We start from the raw sequence: 22,254 nt of genomic DNA, 5'->3' as shown, positions 1-22,254 counted from the left end.
CCCGCTCCCGCGCTCCTGCCCGCGGGGCCGCGCTCCAGGCGGGCGCCGGTCCGTCCGCCCCCGTCGGCGGCCGCGGCACGCGGGGGCTCGGAGCCCACGCGGGGCCGGCGGGAGCAGCCTGAGCGGGCGGGCGGGCGGCGGCGGGGAGGAACTGCCCCGCACGTCTCTGCATCCTCTGCCCGCGTCTGGCAGGGACCTCGGGGGAACCATGGTGTTGGACCAGGAAGACGGTAGGTGCCCTGCCCGCGCGGTGCCCACGCCCGGGGACGCACAGGCGCGCGGTGGGCGGCGGCGCGGGCTCCGCTCACAGCGCTCGCGTCCCCGCGGCGGCGCCCCCCGCCCCGCCCCGCCGGCCGCCCCCCGGCGCCGGTCCTGGCCGCTTCCCGGAAGCTCGGCGTCCGACTGTGTGTGCGCTGGTGTGTGGGGTGAGGTCGTGGGTGCCAGGCTCGGGCCCTGGCGATCCTCCCCCGGAGAAGGAAGTGCCACCCGCACCCTGGAGCCCGCCAACCCCGCATCCGCACCCCCACCCTCCGGCCCGGAACTTTCTTTCTGGCTCTTGCGGCTTTGCAGGCATTCTGCGCATCTCAAGACCCGCGCTATGCTGTGGGCTTCCTGGGAGAACCCGTTGGCATTCCCATCCAGTCTCTGGGCCCTTCTGACTGTTGGCCTGTACCCCCCCCTTTAGGGGTCCTCCAGGGATTGGCCGGGGAGCTTGCGGTGAGGGTGCAGTCAAGCTACATGATCCTGGGGGGTCCCTCAGGTCTAGGGCCATGTAGCTATGAGACTCTGCTCTTGCAGGGGTGAGGAGGAAACATGCCACCCTTCACCCAGCTTGTGCTGGGAGGTGTCTGGCTCACTAGCGTAGTGGGTAGACCACGTAAAAGGTCCAGATACCAGGTCAAACAGAGGCAATTTCCTTTGAAGCCAGTGAAGTTGGAGGTTCTCAAGGTCCTTCCATTGAGAGGTTCCCTAGTGGTAAATTAGTATTAATAATCTCATCTCTCTTTTCTTAAAGAGCCACCACCCCCAAAACTGCAGTAAGCTTCGGTCTTCACAAAATTGGTTCCAACTAATGTCATTTCCATTGCTAGAGTCTGTGAAAACTCAGTTCCGGCTGGCCTGGGATGGGCCTCGGGAGCTGGGACAGTCCCTTAGTGCCTGGAGTATATATGTGGTGGACAAGAGGCTGGGAGATTTGGTGTTGTGGAAAGGATCTAGCTGCCAGGCCTTCTTCTCTGGCATTGTCCCGTGTCGACCCTATTAACAGTCTTGTGGTTGTCTACCGTTAGGAAATGAGACTCTGGCCTCCCTCTCAGGCTTTTACCTGAAATAAAAGTCTACTGGCCCTTTCCTTACTTGGATACCCTCGTGACTCAGTTTCCTTACATGGATTATCCTGTTTTGCCTAGTACTGTGGGGTTTTAATACTGGCCGTCCTGCAGCATAGGTAACTTCTCAGTCCCAGGGCAGGCCTGGATCAGTCTACAGTCAACAGTTGTCTCAGAGCAGGGGTGCCTTGGCCTTCATCAAGGAGTACAGTAGATTCATTTTCTGGGATGTAGATTTAACTTAGGCCTTACTCAGCAAGGCCTAACCGTGTGTAATAGCAGCTTCTGAGGACTGTCTGTGCACTCTAGAAACCTAGAGGGAGTTTGCCAACTGTGTGCTTCTTCACCCTAGCTGGCTGCAGATTCCTATGTGGTGCTGCTTTTGGTGTACAAAGCAGGCAGGGCGTGTGAACTTGGCTAGTAGGCATCCTGGTCCCACGCAAAGATCAAGGACTGCAGGTTCATTTTCACTTGTAAGCTTTTAGTGGCCTCAGGGAAGGGACACTTGGCACCCTGATTCTGTCTCCAGACATCACCTGTGAGGCCAACCTAACACCTTCTCTTGGAGAGGGCTTCCTTGTGCTGAGAGCAGGGCCTTCAGATTGAGGCACTTCCCAACAGCCTCCATAGAAGAATTCTGGAATATCTAGTCTTCTGGGCCTTCAGGCACTGGGGTCTTTCTTTCTCTCACTCCTACCCTCAAATGCAGGAACCTGTTCTCTGGACCTTTCTTCCAAGCTACTGGGACCTGCCCAGAAATTTGTGAGGCTGTGAATAGCACCCGCTTTCTCCTGGAAGTAATTTTGGGGGCTGATCCACTGGTGTCACCCTGCTGTCCCCAGAGGCATTTCAAGGGCATTTTGGAACACTGTAGGCATGTTGAAATGAGAGGACAGGCCCTTCACTTGTGGAATGTGCTCAGTGAAAGCTGCTTCTTCAGCCTCAAGGGAACTGAGGATTCCACTCCCAGGCTGTGGGTGTGTCCTGAGCCTCACCTGGGTGGGGGCGAGCATGGGGATGGGACTTCCCTAAGAGCTGGGGAGGAGGCTCATTATCTGGCTCTGGCAACCCTTCCTAGCTGGGCACTCAAGCCACTCAAACCCATAGAGTCTAGCTGGCTGGGTAGCTGTGCAGACCTCCCTCTAGGTCAGCTTGTTGCTCCATGCACTCAGCTGGAATGCAGAGAGCACCAGGCCCCTACTGGCATGCCCCACCTACTTCTGCAACCTATACCTTAGTATTCCTGACGTGGGGCACAGAAGGAAGTCGCAATTCCCCAAAAGCATGCCAGCCATGTGGCTGTTAATTGGGTACATTGGAGAATGGAGTGAATTAGTGCTAGGACAAAAAATGTCCAGACACAGTACATGGACAAGAGAGTAGGAAAGTGGCCCCAATCTTGCTTTGTGGGTCCTGAGGGTGAGAAATGGTCCTTGGGGGGTCAGGTGTCAGCTTGCAGCCTCGATTGGAACAAATAGGTCAGAGAGGCTTCTGCAGCAAGAAACTGCCCTTGCCAGGCCCCATGCTTGCTACACTGACTGGCCCCCAGCACAGGCCAACATGGTCATCAAATGTGGCAGCAATGCAAAAGCCTCCCTCAGGCCTGGGTGTGTGTGTGGGGGGGCAGAACTCTGGCTGCAGTGGTTGCAGTGGCAGGGGAGAGATCAAGCTTGCAGTCCTAAGGGATGGCGAGTCCGAGCAAAATGATATATTTAACATCAAATATACTCAAGGACTATTAGGATTAAGTATTTAAGATGAAGGGGAAAGTGAAACCCTCTGAGCAGCGGATGAGGCATCTCATTAAAAGCAGCTACAGTTGTATTTCCTCAAAGCTAGACTTTGGAGAGAGGAAGATGGGCCGCAGCCCCTTCTCCACTCCTGTCAAGAACTGGAGCCTCCTAGGATATAAGGGGCAAGACCTCACCTCCAGGTCTTCTTTGTACCAGATAACTCCCATTCCCTTTTGTCCAGAGCACCACAGTTGACAAAGCACAGTCTTAACGCCTTATCTTATCAGATCCCCATAGCAACCTTAGAGACTGGAAGAATAGGTTTCCTATTTCACAAATAGGGAAACTGAGGCCCAGAGAGAAAAGGGGACTTGCTAGGGTTTGATGTTTATTAATTGGCAATGAAAGGACAGAATCCTATCTGGTAGCCCTCCAGAGACCTCCATTTTCTTCTTGCCTGGGTCTTGACCTCAAAGGCAACTACCAGGACCGAGATCAGAACATATCCCTCAGGAGCCCACCTTGGGGTAGAGGGAAAAAAAAACACACAAACCATTATTTCCAATCCTCCTTGAAGTTCTGCGCTGTCTAGGGGAAAATACAAGCACTTGGGACTTTAAAGTGAGTGGCTTTCCTGGAGGAGACAGCCTCGGCACCAAACTTAGAGCATCAGGGAGAAGCAGGGTCCAGGAGAAAAGAAGATGGACACTGTCTCCCTTCCTGCCTTATAAGCTACAGAACAAGAACGATCATTTCCGCAAAAGAATCTTTAGTCTGTTCTCAGCCCATCAGAATAGTGCTTGGCACATAATATGTGCTCAATAAGTATTTGTGGAAGAAAAGCCTTGAATACCATGCTATACTTACTTAGAGAGAAACTGAGACAGTGCCCTCCCCTCCTCCTCCCGTCCCTTTCCACGAAATATAGGTGTTCTAGCCAGGAGCCTTCAGAGGTAGTGCCTTAAGACTCACGGTGGGAGGCTTCGTGTTCCACAGAGGGTTAACTTTGGCTCAACAATCCTGGACTCCACCAGAAACCCCAGGCCCAGCTTGTAGGAGGGGGGCGAGATCTGAGAAACCTCTCTCCTGTGAGGAAGCAGAAATCTAGGCTGAGGGGCTGGGAGTAGCGGGACTCTGGGTCCTGGGACGGGAATGGAGTCCCGAGCTGAACTGTGGCTGCGAGGCCTCCAGATGGCGCTGCGGAGCCGACCAGCGGCGCGTCTCCACTCCCCATTAACCCGGGGGGGGGGGGGGCGGCTCGGGAAATGCGTGCATTTATTCAGTAGCAGGAGTGAAAACCTCATACATTGAGGGAGAAAGGCAGCGGGAGACGGCCGCCGAGATCCCCCCCCCTCATCTCTTTGAATATAATTTTAGATTGAGATTCAGATTAAATCCGAGGGGAAAACACTTTATGAGGCTGAAAGCTGTGTCGTTGCCAGAGCCAGGGTTATGAGCTATCAAATGCAATTACATTAAGACAGATTATACTGGGCAAATTGAGCCATTTAGAAGGTGAGAATCAAAGAAACGGCTCTGATCCTCTCTCTTCCCCCTTCTCTCTCCCTCTCCCTTCTCTCTAAATTGCAGTTCGTAGTTCCTTGCAATTCTGAGGCACAAAAGTAGGTGAGACTGCTTTTGTATCTGCGAAGTGCTTCACTCCTGAATGTAATTCTAGCTGAGTGCAATCTAGGTTAAGAGCCGGACAAGCGGGTAATTAGAGCCCCGCTCGCTGCCCGAGGACCGGCCGCCCGCCCCGCTGAAGCGCGCCCGGGAGTCGGCGCCTTTTTCCCTTCCCGGGCCGAGCCGAGAGCTGCGGCTGGACACGGAGCGCCCGAGATGATGGTGCTGGACAAGGAGGACGGTAGGTGGCGGGCGGGGAGGTGGAGGGGGGGGGAGAACCGGCGCCCCCTCCCCACGCGCTCGCCCCCCGCCGCGGCTCGCGGGAACGCACACGGGGCGCACGCGCGCGCGCGCGGGTGTGCGGGGCTGTGTCCGGTGGTTAGCGGAGCTCCCCCGCGGGGGAGGGGGGGTGTCCCCGCTACAGGCCCCCCGGGGGGAGGAACGGACTGGGTGGATCGTGGATCGAGCTCCCCGCGGCCGCGCGCAATCCTCCCCCACCCCCGCGCCCCGGGGCCCCCGGGGAGCTGGGGAAGCGAGCTGGGGAAGCGGTGCGCGCAGGGCGGGGGAGGCGTGTGCTGCGCCGCCGCGGGGCCGCGTGCAGGCTCCGAGCTGCCCTCCGATCTCGCGCCGTGGCGCCTGGCGTGGAGCGTGTGGGCTCTGCGGCTGCTCCTCTCCCCGCAGCCGTCACCCTCCAGCCGGCCGCGGAACCCGAGAGGCGCTGAGCGCCACAGCAAATCAGCTTTGGAAGGGGAATCCGGGTTCCAAGAGCCCAGGGGCCCGGCCTGAGCGCGGGAGGACTGGCGCAGGAAGCAGGGATGCCCCCACCCCCACCCCGCCCCGCAGGAGAAGGGAAGGCCATCTGGGTCGTCCAGGGGGCCGCTGCCCACGAGTGTGACTCGGTGAGAGCCACACCTTCCTGTGCTGGCCCCACTGCCTCTGTGCCTCCCTGTGTGTGGAGGTGGGAGTTTGGCCCAACAGAAGAAAGTGTCCCATCACAGGCTAGTAGCCACCCCAGCAGGAGGGGAGGGGTCCTCTGGGGACAGTGGTGTGGACCTTCTGTAGTTCAGTCTCTGTGCATCCCTAGAAGACCACAGGACCGAGTGGTCAGAACACAGTAATCTATCTATGGCTGCAGGGAGATACTAGCAGGTGGCCCCAGAGACCCCAAAATCGTCCTCGCTTGGGGAAGAATCTTGCAGTAAGTGACCTAGAAGATGGGGATCCAAGTCCCCTTGAGGGTAAAATGCAGTGTGTGTCCGTGACCTAAGAGAGAATCCCAGAGTCTAGAGTGGCAGGTTCTCGGGCAGTCCCAGGCTCCTGGTACCTGTAGGTGAGGCATGTGTGGTCTGTGGGTGCTGTAGGAAGGACTGGAAGTGAGCACTGGGCAGCCACACCGCTGCTGGCATTTTTCTCTGAGGTTGTGGTGGCTGGGAGTCATGCAGAACGCCCAGGGCTAACTGTGGTGGCTGTCCTTCCCTAGATGGGGGTACCGTCTGCTTACCAGAGCCCTGGTGTTATTGATGTGGTCATTGGTTAAGTGCTTGTTCAAGGTCATGCAGGGTTCACTTAGCTGTGTGATGCCTCAGCTTACCTATTCCTTCCTTCTGAAGCATCAGTGGGGCGGCGATCCTCAAAAGCCTCTAGGCTGCGGGCTGCAGGCAACATGCAGAGGAGGCCTGAGTTTGGTAGCCCATGATGGCCAACTCCTGGCCCATGTGTCAGAAGAGAGGAAGAAAGCGAAGTAAATGCATCTGGGCTGGCTGGGATGAGACATCCATGTTCAACATGTTCTTCTCCATTCACGGACCCTTCCCTGGAGCCCAGAATGGGTCATCAGAGGACTGGGTTAGTGACATTTTTTAATAGAATAAAAATGAGAAGAAGGAGTCTGGGGTCAAGCCAAACAGGGAGGGAAGAGGATTTGACTTAGCTCCTGAAAAAAATGTTTTGTTTTTTTTTTTGGTGTGTGTGTGTGTGTGTGTGTGTGTGTGTGTGTGTGTGTGTGTGTGCTGGAGCTTGAACTCAGGGCCTGGGTGCTGTCCTTTAGCTTTTTCACTTAAGGCTGGTGTTCTACCACTTAAGCCACAGCACCATTTGCAGCTTTTTGGTGATTAATTGTGGATAAGAGTCTCTCAGATTTATCTCTCCATGATCCGCAGATCTCAGCCTCACGAGTAGCTAGGATGATAGGTGTGAGCCACTGGTGCCTGGCTTTGGCTTCTTTAATTTCTAGCTGTCTGTGTTACCTCTGGCCAACCATGCTTATCTCTGGACTTCCCTTCTCTATAAAAATGAAGAGCTTGCAGAAGTCAGTACGTAAGGACCTTCTCTGGTGTCTTGGGGGTGGTGGGGACCTTAAAAATCAGTGTGCTTCCTTCTTTAAGGTTTTTTGGTATGCTTGGCTCCCTGGGCCTAAGCCAGGAATGAGCTGCCCTGAGTTGTGTAGTTGGGAGCCCTCAAGAAGATGGGTGTCTTTCTGGAGATATGGTACCCCTTTCTCCATCCAGGGTCTAGAGCTCTGTCCAGGTACCCCAAAGTTCATTGGGCTCCATGATAATGCTAAAGGTTGCACTTAAGTCCATGCTGCAGTATACCTCGACCTCCTGGAATGTATGTTACCCCTTGTTCTTATCAGAACTGCAGAGGACACTTCAAGAGGCCCCGTATGCTCCACAGGTTCAATCTAAACAATATGACACCCACTTTTGACACTATTGAGCAGTGACAGTTGCTTGGGCACATTCTTGTCCTGTCCAGCCTAGAGCTGCCCTTCAAAAGCAGCCTTTCTGCTAAAACAAAAATGAAAACAACCCCAATAAAACAACAAAAAAACAAATCCACCCCTTGCTTCTTAATAAGAATCTGGCCTCCCTTGGTTACCGGAAACCTTGAAGATGGTACTTTCATTGGGAGATGAAGAAAAGCTCTGGTCTACTCACCTGCCCCTCCACACATACTACCTAACTTCCTGTGCACTGTGCCCTCTCAGCAGGTGGCCATCTGAGTTGGGTGGCAGCCTCAGTCCTAGAGATCCTAAGGGATGTATCCTTCAGGATTCTTTCAACACTCTTTGTCTGGCTGTAAGCAGGGACTCAGGACTCCTATTAGCTACCCCCAATACCCTTTCTCCACCTGACAGCATCTTGTCAGGAGAGGCAGGGGCCCCTCTGGTTGAAGTCGCGTCTGCCAGCTGCTGAGGACCAAAGCTCCCGCTCGGCTGGGCTGCAGGGCTTTCATGTTGCACTTCTGAAAGATAATAAAATATCAATCGTTTTGCCGTAGCAACGGGTTTAAGAGACTTTCTGAAGTATTGAATCGTCAGAATTTTTTTTTCTTTTTTGCTTTTAAGCACAGTGCATTATTAATAAAGTAATCCATTAGGTCGAGCAGTGAAGGGTCACCACAGAGACAGAAAGATCTGTTTTGCAAACGGTTAAACTTCGGGTTTTAAGATTAATTGCTTTCATTTGGATGCTTGTTCTTGGCCTAGCCATCTTCCCTTTACTGGAACTCAGGGTCCGGGCTTTCTAAATGCTGCCGGGTCTGCCTGTCAGCGAAAGGGGAGCTGAGCTCCAGCGTTCCCGGAGAAACAGCCCTTCTCCTGGCACCTGTGAGCTGTGGGGCTGCTGGTGCCCCCACCAAGAGGCTGCTACCTGAACCCTGAAAGTCAAAGTAGGGCTGTTGAGGAAGAAGCTTCTGAGTAGAGACAGAACAGCAAGACTGGGGTCTGAAATGAGAGGATGCTAAGGGCTGAGGTGCTGCTGACATGGTCCTAGGTACATGCTGGGGCAGGGATGCTTTGGGTATAAACCATCTCTGTCAAGGCCCTGTGGGACGGCTGGAGTGACCACAGGAAGCAGAGGGCAGATCGCGGCACTCAACACCGTACATAATTCGTAGGGCATTTTGTAATAAGTGAAAAAAATGCTTAAGGAGATTAAAGCTGGGCTGAGGAGGACCAGACAGTGAAGTCTTCAATTGTTAATGACCAGTAGAAGCATGGCATCTGCAGCTGAATGGGTTCATTTGGCTATGCGTGACTCGATCAGCCTTTTCGTCTTCACTGGTAGGACCTCTGGCCCATCTCATCATGTTCTAGACTACAGAGTGCTGGGTGGCCTCTTCTGGTAGATGTGTCCCTGGGTCTCCCTTGGAAGCAGGGAGCTGGTCCTGATGCTGTACCATGCCAGAAACGAGGAGGCAGGGCCCAGCATGCACTGCTGCCTGCTGGGAGATGGTCAAGTCCTTGTATGGATGGCAGGGTGGGGGACCAGACCTGGCACTCACCCAGTGCCTATAAGGCAGGCTGCCTCCACCTGCACTTACCCTATTCAGCCCTAGCAGCAGCGCCTCCTCAATGTTAGAAATGAGGCAACACAAATCTTGAGCAGAAGAACAGCCACATCTCCTTCCTGCCCAAACTCAGCCAGGCAGAGTCTGTGAAGATGGGGCTCCTGCCCCCCCCCCAACCCGGGCCTGCCCCATCTCCCTTGGAGCCCTGGGTAGAGAGGCAGATGTTTTTCTCAATTCCCTGCTCTTTCATTCATTTGCCCACACAGAGCACTAACAGGGGGTGGGGGGGACAAGGAAACAACATAAATTGGTCTGTCGTCCAGAATCCATGTCTCGCTAATGTACCCAGATTAACTCAACTGTAAATTGTCTCCTTGGATGGCGGTGTCTTGCTAAAAGTTTCCCGTATGATTCATGATTTGGATTGCTTTTAACGGCTATTGGCTAAGCAAGCCGGTGACTGTACAAGGTGATGCAATTGGCATTAGCGAGGGGAGGCACGGGAGCGTGTAATGCAGTCAATACTGCATTAACTACTGATGCCCAATTACAGGGAGCGGGAGAGAGCCTTTCAGGAGCATTAGGACTGGGGAAAGCTGAGATCACTGGCCGCTGCTCGCCTAAAAGCTTCACCCTTTGCTTGCCAGGGCTCAGTGCTGGTGTGGCCACTCACTTACCCTCTGTGCCTGCAAGAACAGCCTTACTATCTTGCTGTCTCCCTCTGAACGCATCCCACAAAGATGCTTTTAGCACATGAAAATGTGCATTTTCCTAGAGCTGGTCCTGTCCCTCATCCTCCTGGCACTTGAATCCTTGCCCCAACCATTGTCCCTGAATCGGACCAGGTAACAGTCCAGTCCCACTTTCTCTGAGTTAAGGAGCCTGTGATCAGGCTTCATTTGTCAGCAGGGTCTAGAAGGGGATTATTTTGGCTTCTCACCCTTGGAACAGATGGATGATTGCCAGTGAGCATTTTTGGTAGCCGATGCCCTGTGGCTGTGGGTGAAAGAGACAGGAGGCTCTGCTGTAGCCCCAGTTGGGCTGCCAGCTCCAGGCTGCCTGAGTTAGGAAATGTCTGTGGATGGATGAACAGAACACAGAGCTGTGTAGATAGGGGATGCTATGTTGGGGTCCTCAGGGGATGTAGGCCCAGAGAGTTAGGAACTTGTTACTAGAGCTGTTCCTCACACAGGACAGAGCATCTCCTTGAAGCAGGGAGGCCAGAGCTGTTGTTTGTATCTGTCTCTAGTGACCCCAGAAAGCCCTGGTTGGGGACATTAAGATTAAAAAGGAGCTGGATATGGTAGCGCATGCTGGTAACACCAGCTGCTAGGGAGGTGGAAACAGGAGGCTCATGGTTCAAGATCAGACCAGGCAAAAGTGAGTCAAAACTCCATCTTAAAAACAAGGGCTGTGGTGATACATGCCTGTAGTCCCAGCACTCAGGAGTCTGAGGCAGGAGGAATTCAAGTTCAAGGCCAGCCTAGGTTACATATCAAGAGAAAAAAAAACCCTACAAAACCTAAAATCTAGGTTGTTAACAGGACTAAACGAGATGCTACACACACTTGATCAACAGGAAGCATCCTAGTCGCTGTGTGAACAACATTGTTTTGTGTACTGATTCTGTATGCTCTGAAATAATCCTAGGTCCAGTTCAGTACTTTGTTCACTGATGAGTCTTGGGCCTTTGCACTTCCTCATCCAATTAATTCATTGCCCTTGGAGAGGCTGATGGGCTTTACTTCTCACCACTGTTCATATCCTCAAGGTGGGGAGCATCATGGGAAAGGCCTCCAAGATCACCCTTTGCAAATCCCTCCATTTTTATTGTGGGAAGGTTAATACTCAGAGGACAAGAGAGTTGCCTGGTTTTATGTGGAGAGTTTGATCTCAGAGCTTGAGATGCTATTTTTCTCTGGCCCCAAGGCATTATGAAGCTGGGCTCTAGAAAACTCTAATGAGAGGGAACAACAGTTAGCCTGGGACAGTATGTCTAGGTGTCTCAGTCATGGCCTTAGCTGACCTACTGACACACCAGGGGATGTGGTTCTGTCCTCAGGTCCAGAACCTGTCTGTCCTGGGTCTTGTGAACTAGAGAAGCCCTAGGTGTGCGTGTGGTATGTAGCCTATCCTGCCTGCCAAGTTCTGGCCCACATAAATTTGAAGGGCACTGAAGCATGCAGGAATCCTCCCATCCTAGGCCTAGTTCCTCAAGCTCCTGCTAGAGTCTTCCTGTCAGGTCCATATTCAGGATAGGACTGTACCATGCAGTCGACTCCTGTGGCTTGCAGGAGCTAATGTTGTACCAGGCACTGGTGGCTCATGCCTGTAATCCTAGCTATTCAGGAGGCTGAGACCTGAGGATCATGGTTTGAAGCTAGCCCAGGCAGGAAGCCTGTGATTCCCCAGTTAACCACCAAAAAGCCAGAAGTGGAGCTGTGGCTCAAGTGATAGAATGCTCAGAGCTCACACCCAGGCTCTGAGTTCAAGTTCTAGGACTGGTACCAGAAAAGAAAGAAAGAAAAGAAAGAAGATAAGAAAAAAGAAAAGGAAAAGAAAGAAAAGGAAGAAAGAGGAGCTGATGTTGTGATCTCTTCCATCTCTGAGTTCAGTGACATCACATCACATCAGCAGCTTGAAATTAGCCATGATAGGAATATTTTTACCCAGGAAACTGGCAAAAGCTACACATCAAAGCTCTTTCCTGGACAGCTGCTAGTTAAACATTTCTATGCTCACCACTGGATTGTATTTAGCTGGGACTCTGGCCCTCCCCCTTTCAGTTCTGCCACCACCATTCCTACATCCCACCTACCATCTGTCTCCTGGTTCTCATTACAGCCAGATCTCTGCCACCCTGGCACTCATTCTGTAGGAGACAGACTACCTCTCCTAGCATCACAGTAAGCTATGTGGGTCTAATGTGCCCACACTGGTTTTTGGGCCATGCATTCCCAGTATTTCCTTCTAAATCTTTGTTCCTGTTGTCCATCTTATCTGACATACCATTTTCCCTTTTGTTGGTCATGCTCAGAGACATTCACTGAACAGCAAGCATATCTCTTATTGGTTGGCTTTGTGTTTTTTATGTTCTAAGGCTGGAGCCCACAGTAACTGATACAATTGGGGACAAGTTAAAGGCAGGTGTGAGGAGTGAGCAGGCTGGACCAGTCTTCAGGGGTAGATGCCTAGTGTGAAGGCCTACTGGGTCTCATCACTAACTCTTCCCTCCTGCTCCTTCCCCATGAGGTCAATTGAGCTTTCTTGAGTGCCCTTCTGTCTTCAGGAGCTGTTTGCTAGCATGATCAGAAGACCTGAGTTCTTGCCCCAGCTCAGTACTATGTAATTTCAGACAATTTTCCAGGCCTCTATTTTTCCCTCTTTACAATGGGAGCAGTAACTAACTAGCATCTACCATCCATATACACACATGGTACACTTGGAAGTCTCATGGCTAAGTGAATTGACATAACTCCCTGAATTACAGTGTCCTCTTTTTGGCTTAGCCTCTCAGCTTTAGGGGTCATAAAAACATAGTAGCTTTCACTTGACTTGATCCAAAACTAAGGCATTGAGCCCCTTAGTTCTATCAGTCATGGCTCTGCTACCAACATTGAACACTCAAAATTCGGAGGCTCTAACCACTAAGCATTTCTTTAGCTGGCACATCTGTGGGCAGGTGATTTAGGCTGATCTCAGCTGGACTCCAGGAAGGAGGATGGCTGCCCCGCAGCTGGTGCTGAGGTAACAGGATCCCATGTCTCTCCTCATCCAGCCAGGTCCATCAGTTCACCTGCTGTCCCGGCTGAGTCAGGTCTAGACACAGTGGAAGCAAACTGGGCTTCCTGAAGCCACTATTTGGCATGGGAAATGTCACTTCTTCCCTATCCCATCAGCCAAAATCAATCACAAGGCCAACAGCACATGAAGAGTGGGGAAACAGATTCTACTCTTGAAGGAGGTGAGAGCTGTATCTCAAAGATCGTGAAGGCTGGGAGGTGTGGAGATATGGAGCCCTTTTTATAATCAATACACGGGGTTCCTTCAGTAGGATCTCATTTAATACTTAAAAACAACCTTAGGAAGAAGCTCCTACCATTTTCATTTTCCAGTGAGAAAACTGTGTTACAAAGAGCTTGAATGATTGGTCCCAGGCCCCACGGCCCTCTTGTGCCAGAGCTGGGCTGTAAACCCAGGGGGTCTGTTTGCACAGTGCTATGCTTGCTGTGTTCTGCCAGCTACTTTTGCTAGCTGTCAGAATTGGGACTAGGAAGGACACTGGTGGCTGAGGATAACTAGGAGGACCCTCTTCTTCCCCCTCTCTCAGCCTTTCCTGAGGGTCCTGAAAAGACACCGGTCAGTCTGACAGGGGATGAAGCTCTGTGGTTAGCAGAGCTGACTTAAAGCAGGCATATATGCAAATGCAGTCAGAAGGGAATCAATCCATTGGTTGGCCCCTCGCCTCAAAATGGGGCAGTAAGTGGGATGGTGAGAGGCCTGTGTACATTCATAAACCAGCTGATTGAAAAGCAATATTTCAGATAAATACAAGCCAGCGATCTATCAGTGGTTGTAATAAAACCCAGGCTTCAGGCTGTGATTTTATTTTGAAATAATAAGAATTGCTTGATTCTTTTTACTTGAGTTACCATGGTAATTCCAGCGTGGAGCAGTGTTATATTGATTTAGAAAGTGGACAGTAATATTTCTTTTGTGTTATTCTGTTTCTAGGCCTTGATTTCTAATTTCCACTTGGAGATTACTTTTATAAATTTCTTAAGTCCTTCCACTTTTTCCCCCCCTCTCACAGTATAATTTTCCTCTCATACGCTGCTATGTTCTGAGCTTATTGGTTTGCTCTTATTTTAAATTAAACTTGCTGGTTTCAAATATTGAAATGACATCTTTGTCTGTGTCTGTACTTTGGTTTAGCAAAATATTACAGTCTGACGCTTTCTGCTTAATAATTTAAGGGAGGCATTCTGTCGGCCCTCACTGTGTGCTGATAACTTATGACTCAACCAAGGTAGGCCTTAAACTCCTGACATTTTAATATTGTGTGGTGGCATTGGCTACCCCTCTCCTCTGAGTCTCGGTGGAGAGAAATCCACATGGTACTCCAGAAGGGTGTTTTAATAATTCAACTTTGCTCACCGGCACAATGGCTGGATTGCAGAAAGGAGGGAGATCTCCCCCTCCCCCACTTACCAGACAAGTGGGAGCAGCATTGGCCTGGACTCCTGTGATCCACAGCTGGCAACCTGATCCATCCCCACTTCCCTGTCTCCTTTAAGGCCTCCAGGTCAGCTGATAGACCCATGGGGGGGGGGGTTGCCTGTGAGTGCCTTGAGAACCAACTTTCTGATTCCTGATTTTCCCATTTGTAAAACAAATCAGAACTAGCATGGGTTTTTAGTCAGGTAGACTGGGTTCAAATCCTGCTTCTGCTGCTTAGAAGGAAGTGGAAGCAGATGTCTTTGGCAAGCTTTCCCTGCTTCCAGCCAGCTGGGGTTCCAAGTAGGGAAGGGCCCAGGGATACATCTCCCAGGAGAGGTAGGCCAGCTTCACCCACTTTCATGGCCTACTGTAGACTGCTCTATCCCCTAGGTTCTCATCTTCATAACACTGTGTGGCAAGACCAGAGGAGACGCATGACACCCAGGCTATGGGGCCAGGGATCTGTCCCAGGGCTCCTTGATGGCCCAAGAGAGGGTCCCTTCTGCCCTGTGTGGCGGTGCATTCGTTATTGTGGTATGACAGATTGCTTCAGAACTTAGCAGCCTCACACAACACACGTCTATTCTTCTCATTTCTGTGGGACAGGAAGCCAGCAGCAGCTCAGTTGGTCGTTGGAGCTTTTCAGAGACTGTAATCAAGGTGTCTCAGGCCCGCAGTGTCCTCTCACCATCCATCTGGGGAAAGAGCCCCACGTCTGACTGCTGTCAGGATTCAGTTCCTCATGGCTGTGGCACTGGGGGCTCCGCTCCTAGCTGGTTGCTGACTGCTGACTGCAGCCTGCCCGCTGTTCCATGCCTCATGGACCTCTCCAGCATGGCAGTTTGCTTCCTTAAAGCCATCAAGAGAGTGTCTGCTCACAAGAAGGAAGCTACAGTTTTATAACCTAGACAGAGGTGTGATGTTCTATCACTGTTGTGTGTTTCCCTCCGTGGGAGTAAATCACTCAGTCCCATCCACACTCAGGGAGAGGCTGGAGCAGATGGAACTGGTAAAGGTATAAATATCAAGAGACAGAAATGTTGGGGACCATCTTAGCCTGCCATGACAGGTCAGCTCTGGAGGAGTGCCGTGGGCCCCAGGTGTCTGTCCTCCAGAGAGCATAAATGACAAGCTCTTTCCCATTCCCAGGTCACTGCCTCCTGCCAGGAAAACCCCGGATGTCTCAAATTCTTTTTGTTTTATCGTCACAAAGGGAGAAGCTAGGAAGACAAATCCTAGCCCCATTTTTCAAAGGAGTAAGTTGTGCCCAGAGAGGGAAAGACACACTTGCCTGGGAAATTCCATCAAGTTGACAAGGAACGGTCTTGCCTGCCTTGAGCCTAGGGGTGAAGAGATGGTAATACTTTAAATTCCTCCATGCCTTTACAGAGGGGCTGGTACCACACTACACACACACACACACACACACTATACACACACACACACACACACACACACACACACACACACACACACACGGATTTGAGCTTCTGGATTCCTTTTTTCATAGAAGGCAAATGGCCTTGGCCAATAGAGGTGGGCAGCACACCATCCAGTCGGACACACTCTTCCAAGGCCTGCCTCTCTTCTCTCAATGGTGACAGGACCCTTGGTATAGATGGGTTGGTCCCTTCTGTCTGTTGCTAGGTGTTGTCAGGTGAAGTAGAGCCAGGCCTGAGAGGCAGCCTGGGCTGAGGTGGCTCTACAGTTCCCTGTGAAGAAATGCAGCCGCCCTACGCAGCGCCCTGGAGCCCTCTCACAGCTGCCCAGGGGCACGGAGCTGAGGGCCACTCCTGAATCCACACCCCAGCTTGTCACAGCCTTGGAGGGGATCTTTGAACAGGTCCTGTCTCTTTGCTGGGTCTCGGTTTCTCCATTTATACGAGCAGGGTGGCTTGAAAGCTGGAAGCCATAGTGCCGCAAGGTAACAGTAAGGGACCCTGTGGAGGTTTCTTTTTCTTTTCTTGTCTTCCTGGTGTTCAGACACAAGAGTCCCCAGGTAAGAGCATTCATGGCTCTTGGCCCTCTATTCTTGGTCTTGCCAGATTTGAGTCCAGACAGAAGCTCTGCCTCTGCTATTCGCGGGGAAAGTCTCAGCCAGGAGGCAAAGGGGGATTCCCCTGGAGCAGTACCAAAACTATTAGGCCAGGAACTAGAGGCTAAAGCAACAGGCTGTCAGAGCTCAGTGGTCAGTTTGTCCACCCTCTCAGGTGGGCACATGGAAGAACCTAGCATATATTGCATGAAGCCCGGCTTGAGGTGTCAGCACTGTATCCCAACTCCATTCAGAGGCTGTCTCTTCCAGGCAACTGCCCTCCCCAGCCAGAAGCTGATCCCCATCTGCAGGACCTCTTCTTGGCAGGGCCGGTGCTCTGGGGAGCAGTGGGCAGGGCTCCCCGGGGCACCCCTTTCTCACCTGGCTTTCTGCCCAAGCACAGAGAGCAATGTTTTCACTTGCCTCTTTGCCCCTAGGATGTTTCCATACTACTCTGATCCTCAGCCTGCTTGGCCTACTTTATCAGATCAGGGGAAACTGTGCCTTATCCAGGAGTATACGATCTCATTAGTATTATTGAGAATGCAAAACAAAACAAAAAGAGAATCCAGGAAAAAAGTTAAAATTGTTGAACATAATTAACACAAAAGTAAAGCTGGCAACTGCTAAGACTGCACCTGGAAAAATGTTATTGACTAAAAATTGATAGAAGAATCAAGTCAAATTTAAATCTGCACAAGTTGGCTCCAGACACATTTTTTTTTTTTTTGGGGTAGAAATAATTGCCACAAAAGAGATCTCAACAGTAGCGAAAGCTCTCATTTGTGAGATTTGATATGAGCCCCAAAACTGATCATGAATGAAAGTCATTTACAAATTTAAAAATAATTAATCCCGATGAAAATAACCCCAATAAAATAAAAATAGGAGTAGGAGAAGAAATGGCTTCATACTATTAAACAGAAAATTTATCAAGAAGCTTAATTTACTTAATGAAGCTTATTAAGAACTACTCTCTTGTAATCCCAGCTACTCAGGAGGTAGAGACAGGGGGATCACTGTTCAAGGCCAGCTCAGATTTAAAAAAAAAAAATCAGCAAGACTGTCTCAAAAACAGGCTAGGCATGGCAGTACAGGCTTCTAATCTTAGCTATGCATAAATAGGAGGATCACAGTCTGAGGTTGGCCTGAGCCCAACCTGCAAAACCTAGCCTTAAAGCAAAAAAAAAAAAAAAAAAAAAAAGTATATGTAAGAAGGGGGAGGCGGAAGGAACTCAATTGATGTAGCACTTCACAAGGCCCTGAACTGTAACCCCATACCGTGGAATTTTTTGGTGAAAATTCATGAGTGTTGGTCTACTTTTTATCAAAGTACAAGTATCAGGGACCAGCCCCACGCTTAGTGAGTCTTTGTTGAATGAACAGTAACTGATTGGGTTAACAGGTGAGGGAGGTCAGGAGAGGAGCAGAGGGAATCCTAAGGATTCCTTTGTTCCAGAGAGAGAGTGGACAAGGTGGGCCAGAGCTCAGCCTGTCATGATGGGACTGTGGCTGTGGTCAGGGTTGTTGGCATCGCCAGGAAGAGCTCTGCCGACCCTGGTAACAAGTAGAGATTTTGTGCTATGGGCAATGGGAAGTCTTCGAAGGGCTTTAGGCCGAATGGAGACTCCTGGTCAGATGCAGATTTTATTAAGCTCACTGCTCTCTGAAGACGAAATCAGAAGAGACGAAGCTCGCAGCAGAGCAAGTGTATGAGGTGAAGGTGGGGTTCGTCCCCTTTCCAGCCTTACAGGTGATGGCTCCCTACCTCCTCCAGCTCAAGCTTTGCCCATGTTCTATCCCTCTTTCCTTCAGTTTCCTTCTGAGCTTGCAGTGTGGGCTTCTGACAGAGGTAGGCACGGATGGGGTGGTCAGAGAAGAGCTGGTCTGTTGAAATCTCCTCTACAGGGGAGAAAGACCCTCAAGGTCTTTCTCTGGCCTAGAGGCCGGCAGATTTGAAGTCTTTAAAGAAGCAGGAGCTCCATGAGGGTGAGACTGATTGCCACAGACGTGGCTTGTTTTGGGCTTGGGAGGTAATAAGTATGGATTTTATTCTCATCCTGCTCTGCTGACTGTGAGATCTCACAGTGTTATTTTTACCACCCCCTACTCCTGTGTGATACATGGCAAACTGCTTCACCTCTCTGAACTTCACATAAATTGGGACCCAGAGTATCTCCCCGCCCCCTCAAGTCCCCTACCCAGAGTTCAAATGAATGATGATGCTTTAATGTTTTTGGTTTGTTTTTTGTTTTCACCAGCTGGTGGGCACTGGGCTTTCCTGAGCAGGAATGGTTGCATAGAGAAAGATACCTACAACATCCACTCTTCTTTACGCCCAGGGGTCATCTCAGACTAGTCTTCCTAGGACTTTGGGAGAGAAGCTTAGAGAAGTTTAGTGGCTGAGGGAGGAGTTTCCTGAAGGGGCATCTTTCTGAGACAGCACCCTATGATGAATCCATGGAGCCAGAATTGTGCCGTCGTGGCTATTAGCCTCAAAGCTCAATATGCCTCCCAAATGATCAAAGCTGTTTTCCCTCTCCACAGGGCTCTTTTCACATGTAAGAGACGTGGAGGCTGGCCTGTCCCTGGACCCTTATTTATGAGGTCTGAAGGCCATACTAGTCTTGGCCTAACACCTGCTCATTCTGACCCCAGGGCAGGCAGACCAACTCTGCCGTAGCGTGTGCCTTACTCCCCCTGCTGGCCAGGATGCTTTGTCTCTTTAAGTCACCCTCTGGGATTAACCACATAAGGGAATTAATTTGTCCCTAGTGCTCTCTCTCCAAAAGCATCCTTACTGGCTCAAAGTCCTGAAAGAGGGACCCCCTTCCCCACAGTCATGCCCGTTTTACAGATAGGGCAGTCCTGGGGCTTGAACTCAGGGCCTCATGCTTGCTCAACTTGTCTGGTAGGCTGGCACTCTACCACTTGAGCCATACCTCTAGCCCAGAACTTTGTTGATTATTCTGGAGATGGAGTCTCAAGGACTTTTCTGCTTTGGCTGGCTTTAAACCATGATCTTCTGGATCTCAACCTCCTAACTATTAGGATTTTAGGTTTGCATTGCTAGCACTTAGCTAGAATTTGGTGGGTTTTGTTTTGTTTACCAATACGAAATCTTGAACTCAGGGCCTTGTGCTTTTGCTTGGCCTTTTTGATCAAGGCTGGTGTTCTACCACTTGAGCGATACCTCTACTTGCAGCTTTTTGGTGCTTATTTGGAGATAAATGTCTCATGGATTTTTCTGCCTGGGCTGACTTAGAACTTTGATCCTCAGATCTTAGCCTCCTGAATAGCTAGGATTGTAGATGTAAGCCACTAGCTAGACCCGGCAGACTTTATATTTTAAATAACTGCTCTCTCCTCTTTTCAAAGGAATATTTATTTTTATCATTGCTTTGTTTTATAACAGCTTTATTGAGGTATAATTTGCACCACAAAATTAACTTTTAAAAAATGTACAATCCAGCAGCTTTTAGTATATTCATAGAGTTGTATGATTATTATCTAATTTGCAGACATTCTCATTACTTTGAAAAGGAACTATGTATCCATTGATAGTCATTCTGCAATTCCCTTTCTTTGATAACCATGAATCTGCTCCCTAACCCTAGTTTTGCCCATGCTGGACCTTTCACATAAATTGAATCATATAGTGCTTGGGTTCTGTAGCTGGTATCTTTCCTGGCATGTTTTCAAGATGATCTGTGTTATATATGCTGGTAGTTTATTTCTGGTCACACACTTTAATCCTTTTTTTTTTTATAGATTCATACTGTATTTTCTTTATTTGTCAATCAATGAGCATTTGAATCATTTTGATTTTTTTTAGCAGTTGAGAGTAGTGCTGTTACACACATTTTGTGTACAAGGTTTTTTAAAAAAGTAGATCTATGCTTTTATTTTATTTCTCATGAACCTGAGTAGAATTAGCGCATCATGGGAAAACTCTGAGGATATTTACTTTTAAGTTCAAATGAACAACACAAGAATGTTTCAGGAGAGAATCTGAGTTTCTGGAAGGGAAGTTACCTGCATTACCTGCAGCTTAGCCCCTACTGGGCTCCTGGGGATCAGTAGAACTGGGGGTAAGTCCTTTTTCTTGCTGGCTTTAAGTTTCTCATCTCTGAAATGGTGTTAGTACTGCTATCTGCTCCCTCAGCAGCCCCCCACACCCAGGGTTTTAAAAAGTTACTAGCAAGTCAAAGATCCAGATAACTTCTTTGCATTCTTTCACCCTGCAAGTTGGAGTTTTTGGTTCTTTTACCCAGTTATGGTACCAGTTTTGTTGGCCAGGAAACTGAAGCACAAAGTGCTACAGGACTTGGCCACATTTCTTCACCTTGTTGGTCAATGGCAGACATATCAGACTCTTAAGTCCCTGACCAAACCCCTGCCTTGGCTATGTCTCAGAGCAACACCAGGCAGCTATATTGTTCTCTGTCCAATCCAGGCACTAGAAACCAGACACAGCCATGCATGGGCTCCAGGCTGCGTGTGCTAGAGAAAGAGAAACAGGATTTTGCAAAGTCTTCTCTCTCTTTCTTTTTAAACAGGAACATTGTTTTTTTTAATTAAAAATTATCTTTAAGTAGTTTAAGAGGGTTTCATTTCAATGTCAGTGTATGAGTACACTGAGTACAATTCCCAACCCTCTACATTTCCTAGTTCCATGTTCACACTTGTGCCTTGAATATTATGACTGCATTTGCTCGCCGTTCCTCTCTCCATTGGACTACCCCCTCCCACCTTTGAACCCTTCACCTTGACACCATAAGTTCCAGCTTCTAGGTATTCATGTTGTTAAACTGTAGATTCATTGTTCAAAGGAGTTGCACCATTGGAATCCTCTCCTACATGTGTCATACTTTCACTGATGTTTGCACACACACACACACACACACACACACACACACACACACACACACACACACACACACACACACATATACGTATGACCCAGTGTACAGGTCCATATATATTTATAATTTAGCCCTAACTTCCACATATGAGTGGAAGCATGCATCCTTTGTCTCTTTGAACTGGACTTAACTAAGTCCTCTCTTTTTAGCTGGGAGACTTTGGCTGAGTTGCTTCTCCTCTCTTATCTTGCATTTCCCCAGGCAAAATATAGAAGCAGCAATCACAACTCCCAGCCCTAGAACCAGCGCTAGACCAGAACTTCTATTGTTGGCACACGCACAGAAATGACAGAGGCTTGCAAGGAGGGTGAAGAGGCTCTGTGCAACCAGCATGGAGAAGGAGCTGGGTTCAGGGCTGCTCAGAGCAAGCTGGAAGGGGAAGCTCTTAGTTGGGGTGGTCAGGAAGGTAGGAACCCCTCTGGGCAGCCTCTGCATTTGGCAGCCAAAAACCAGGAGGGCTTTGCAGAAGTCTTGAGAGACCTCCCTCTTCAGGGGAGTTTATGGGCCGCCCCCACTGGTGCCTGGATTCTCACCGGGCCCTGCGTGCAGATGCCGAGGAAGGCCTTGCCTGACTGCCTCAGTCTGCCCAAGTGGTAATAAAACACTTTAAATTTATTGTGACATTTGGTTTTAATTAAAAAGTACACACTTAGGGAAGTAGAACATAATGGGGAGAGAGGCAGGGTGGCTTTTTCCCCTCCTTTCTTCCCCAAACTAATTAGCGTTGTATTTTAAATTGTTTATGTGCCGCTAATCATTGTAATAAATCATTTATACTGAAGAAAAAAAAAAAAAGACACACTCGGCTGTGCCCGCCGTGCGGTTCCGCTCGCCGGGCTCTATCGTGAACAAATTGATCTGGAAGTGAATTTATTAACCACTGGGGAAGAAATCATTAGTGCTTTCTCTAAGCATTCCCCAGGTACGCTTTATTGCCGCAGTTTATGCTGTAACTAAAAGGAGTATTACCCAGGCCTGGGCTGTCAGTTCCTTGTAAAGCCACAGCCCACTCCCATGCTAGGGCGTCCCTACTTCCTCTCCCCTTTGTGGTCTGATGTGGGGGGGGGCAGCCTTCTTTCCAAAGTGCTCCTTGTTCT

At 50.0% G+C, this 22,254-nt stretch overlaps 1 protein-coding gene across 4 annotated transcripts in view; it reads left to right on the top strand.

Annotated features, from left to right (window-relative positions):
* Lmo1 (LIM domain only 1) overlaps window positions 1–22,254 on the top strand; it is a 51,250-nt gene that overhangs the window by 11,376 nt on the left and 17,620 nt on the right. Inside the window, exons 1-2 of one of the 4 annotated variants that reach the window (XM_070034795.1) lie at window positions 160–230; window positions 4,652–4,925. The exons of 1 other annotated variant lie outside the window; for it this stretch is intronic. In XM_070034795.1, coding sequence (XP_069890896.1) covers window positions 4,901–4,925 — 25 coding nt within the window. In that variant the 5' untranslated portion in view covers window positions 160–230; window positions 4,652–4,900. Of the gene's footprint in view, window positions 1–152; window positions 231–4,308; window positions 4,926–22,254 lie in introns of those variants that run through there. 2 more of the 4 variants (XM_070034796.1, XM_070034794.1) reach the window with 2 other exon arrangements.

This window comes from Dipodomys merriami, unplaced genomic scaffold (assembly GCF_024711535.1).
Source record: "Dipodomys merriami isolate MVZ:Mamm:240054 unplaced genomic scaffold, mDipMer1.0.p SCAF_25, whole genome shotgun sequence".
In the NCBI taxonomy this organism is placed as follows: domain Eukaryota; kingdom Metazoa; phylum Chordata; class Mammalia; order Rodentia; family Heteromyidae; genus Dipodomys; species Dipodomys merriami.
This window is presented reverse-complemented; position numbering and strand designations above follow the sequence as displayed.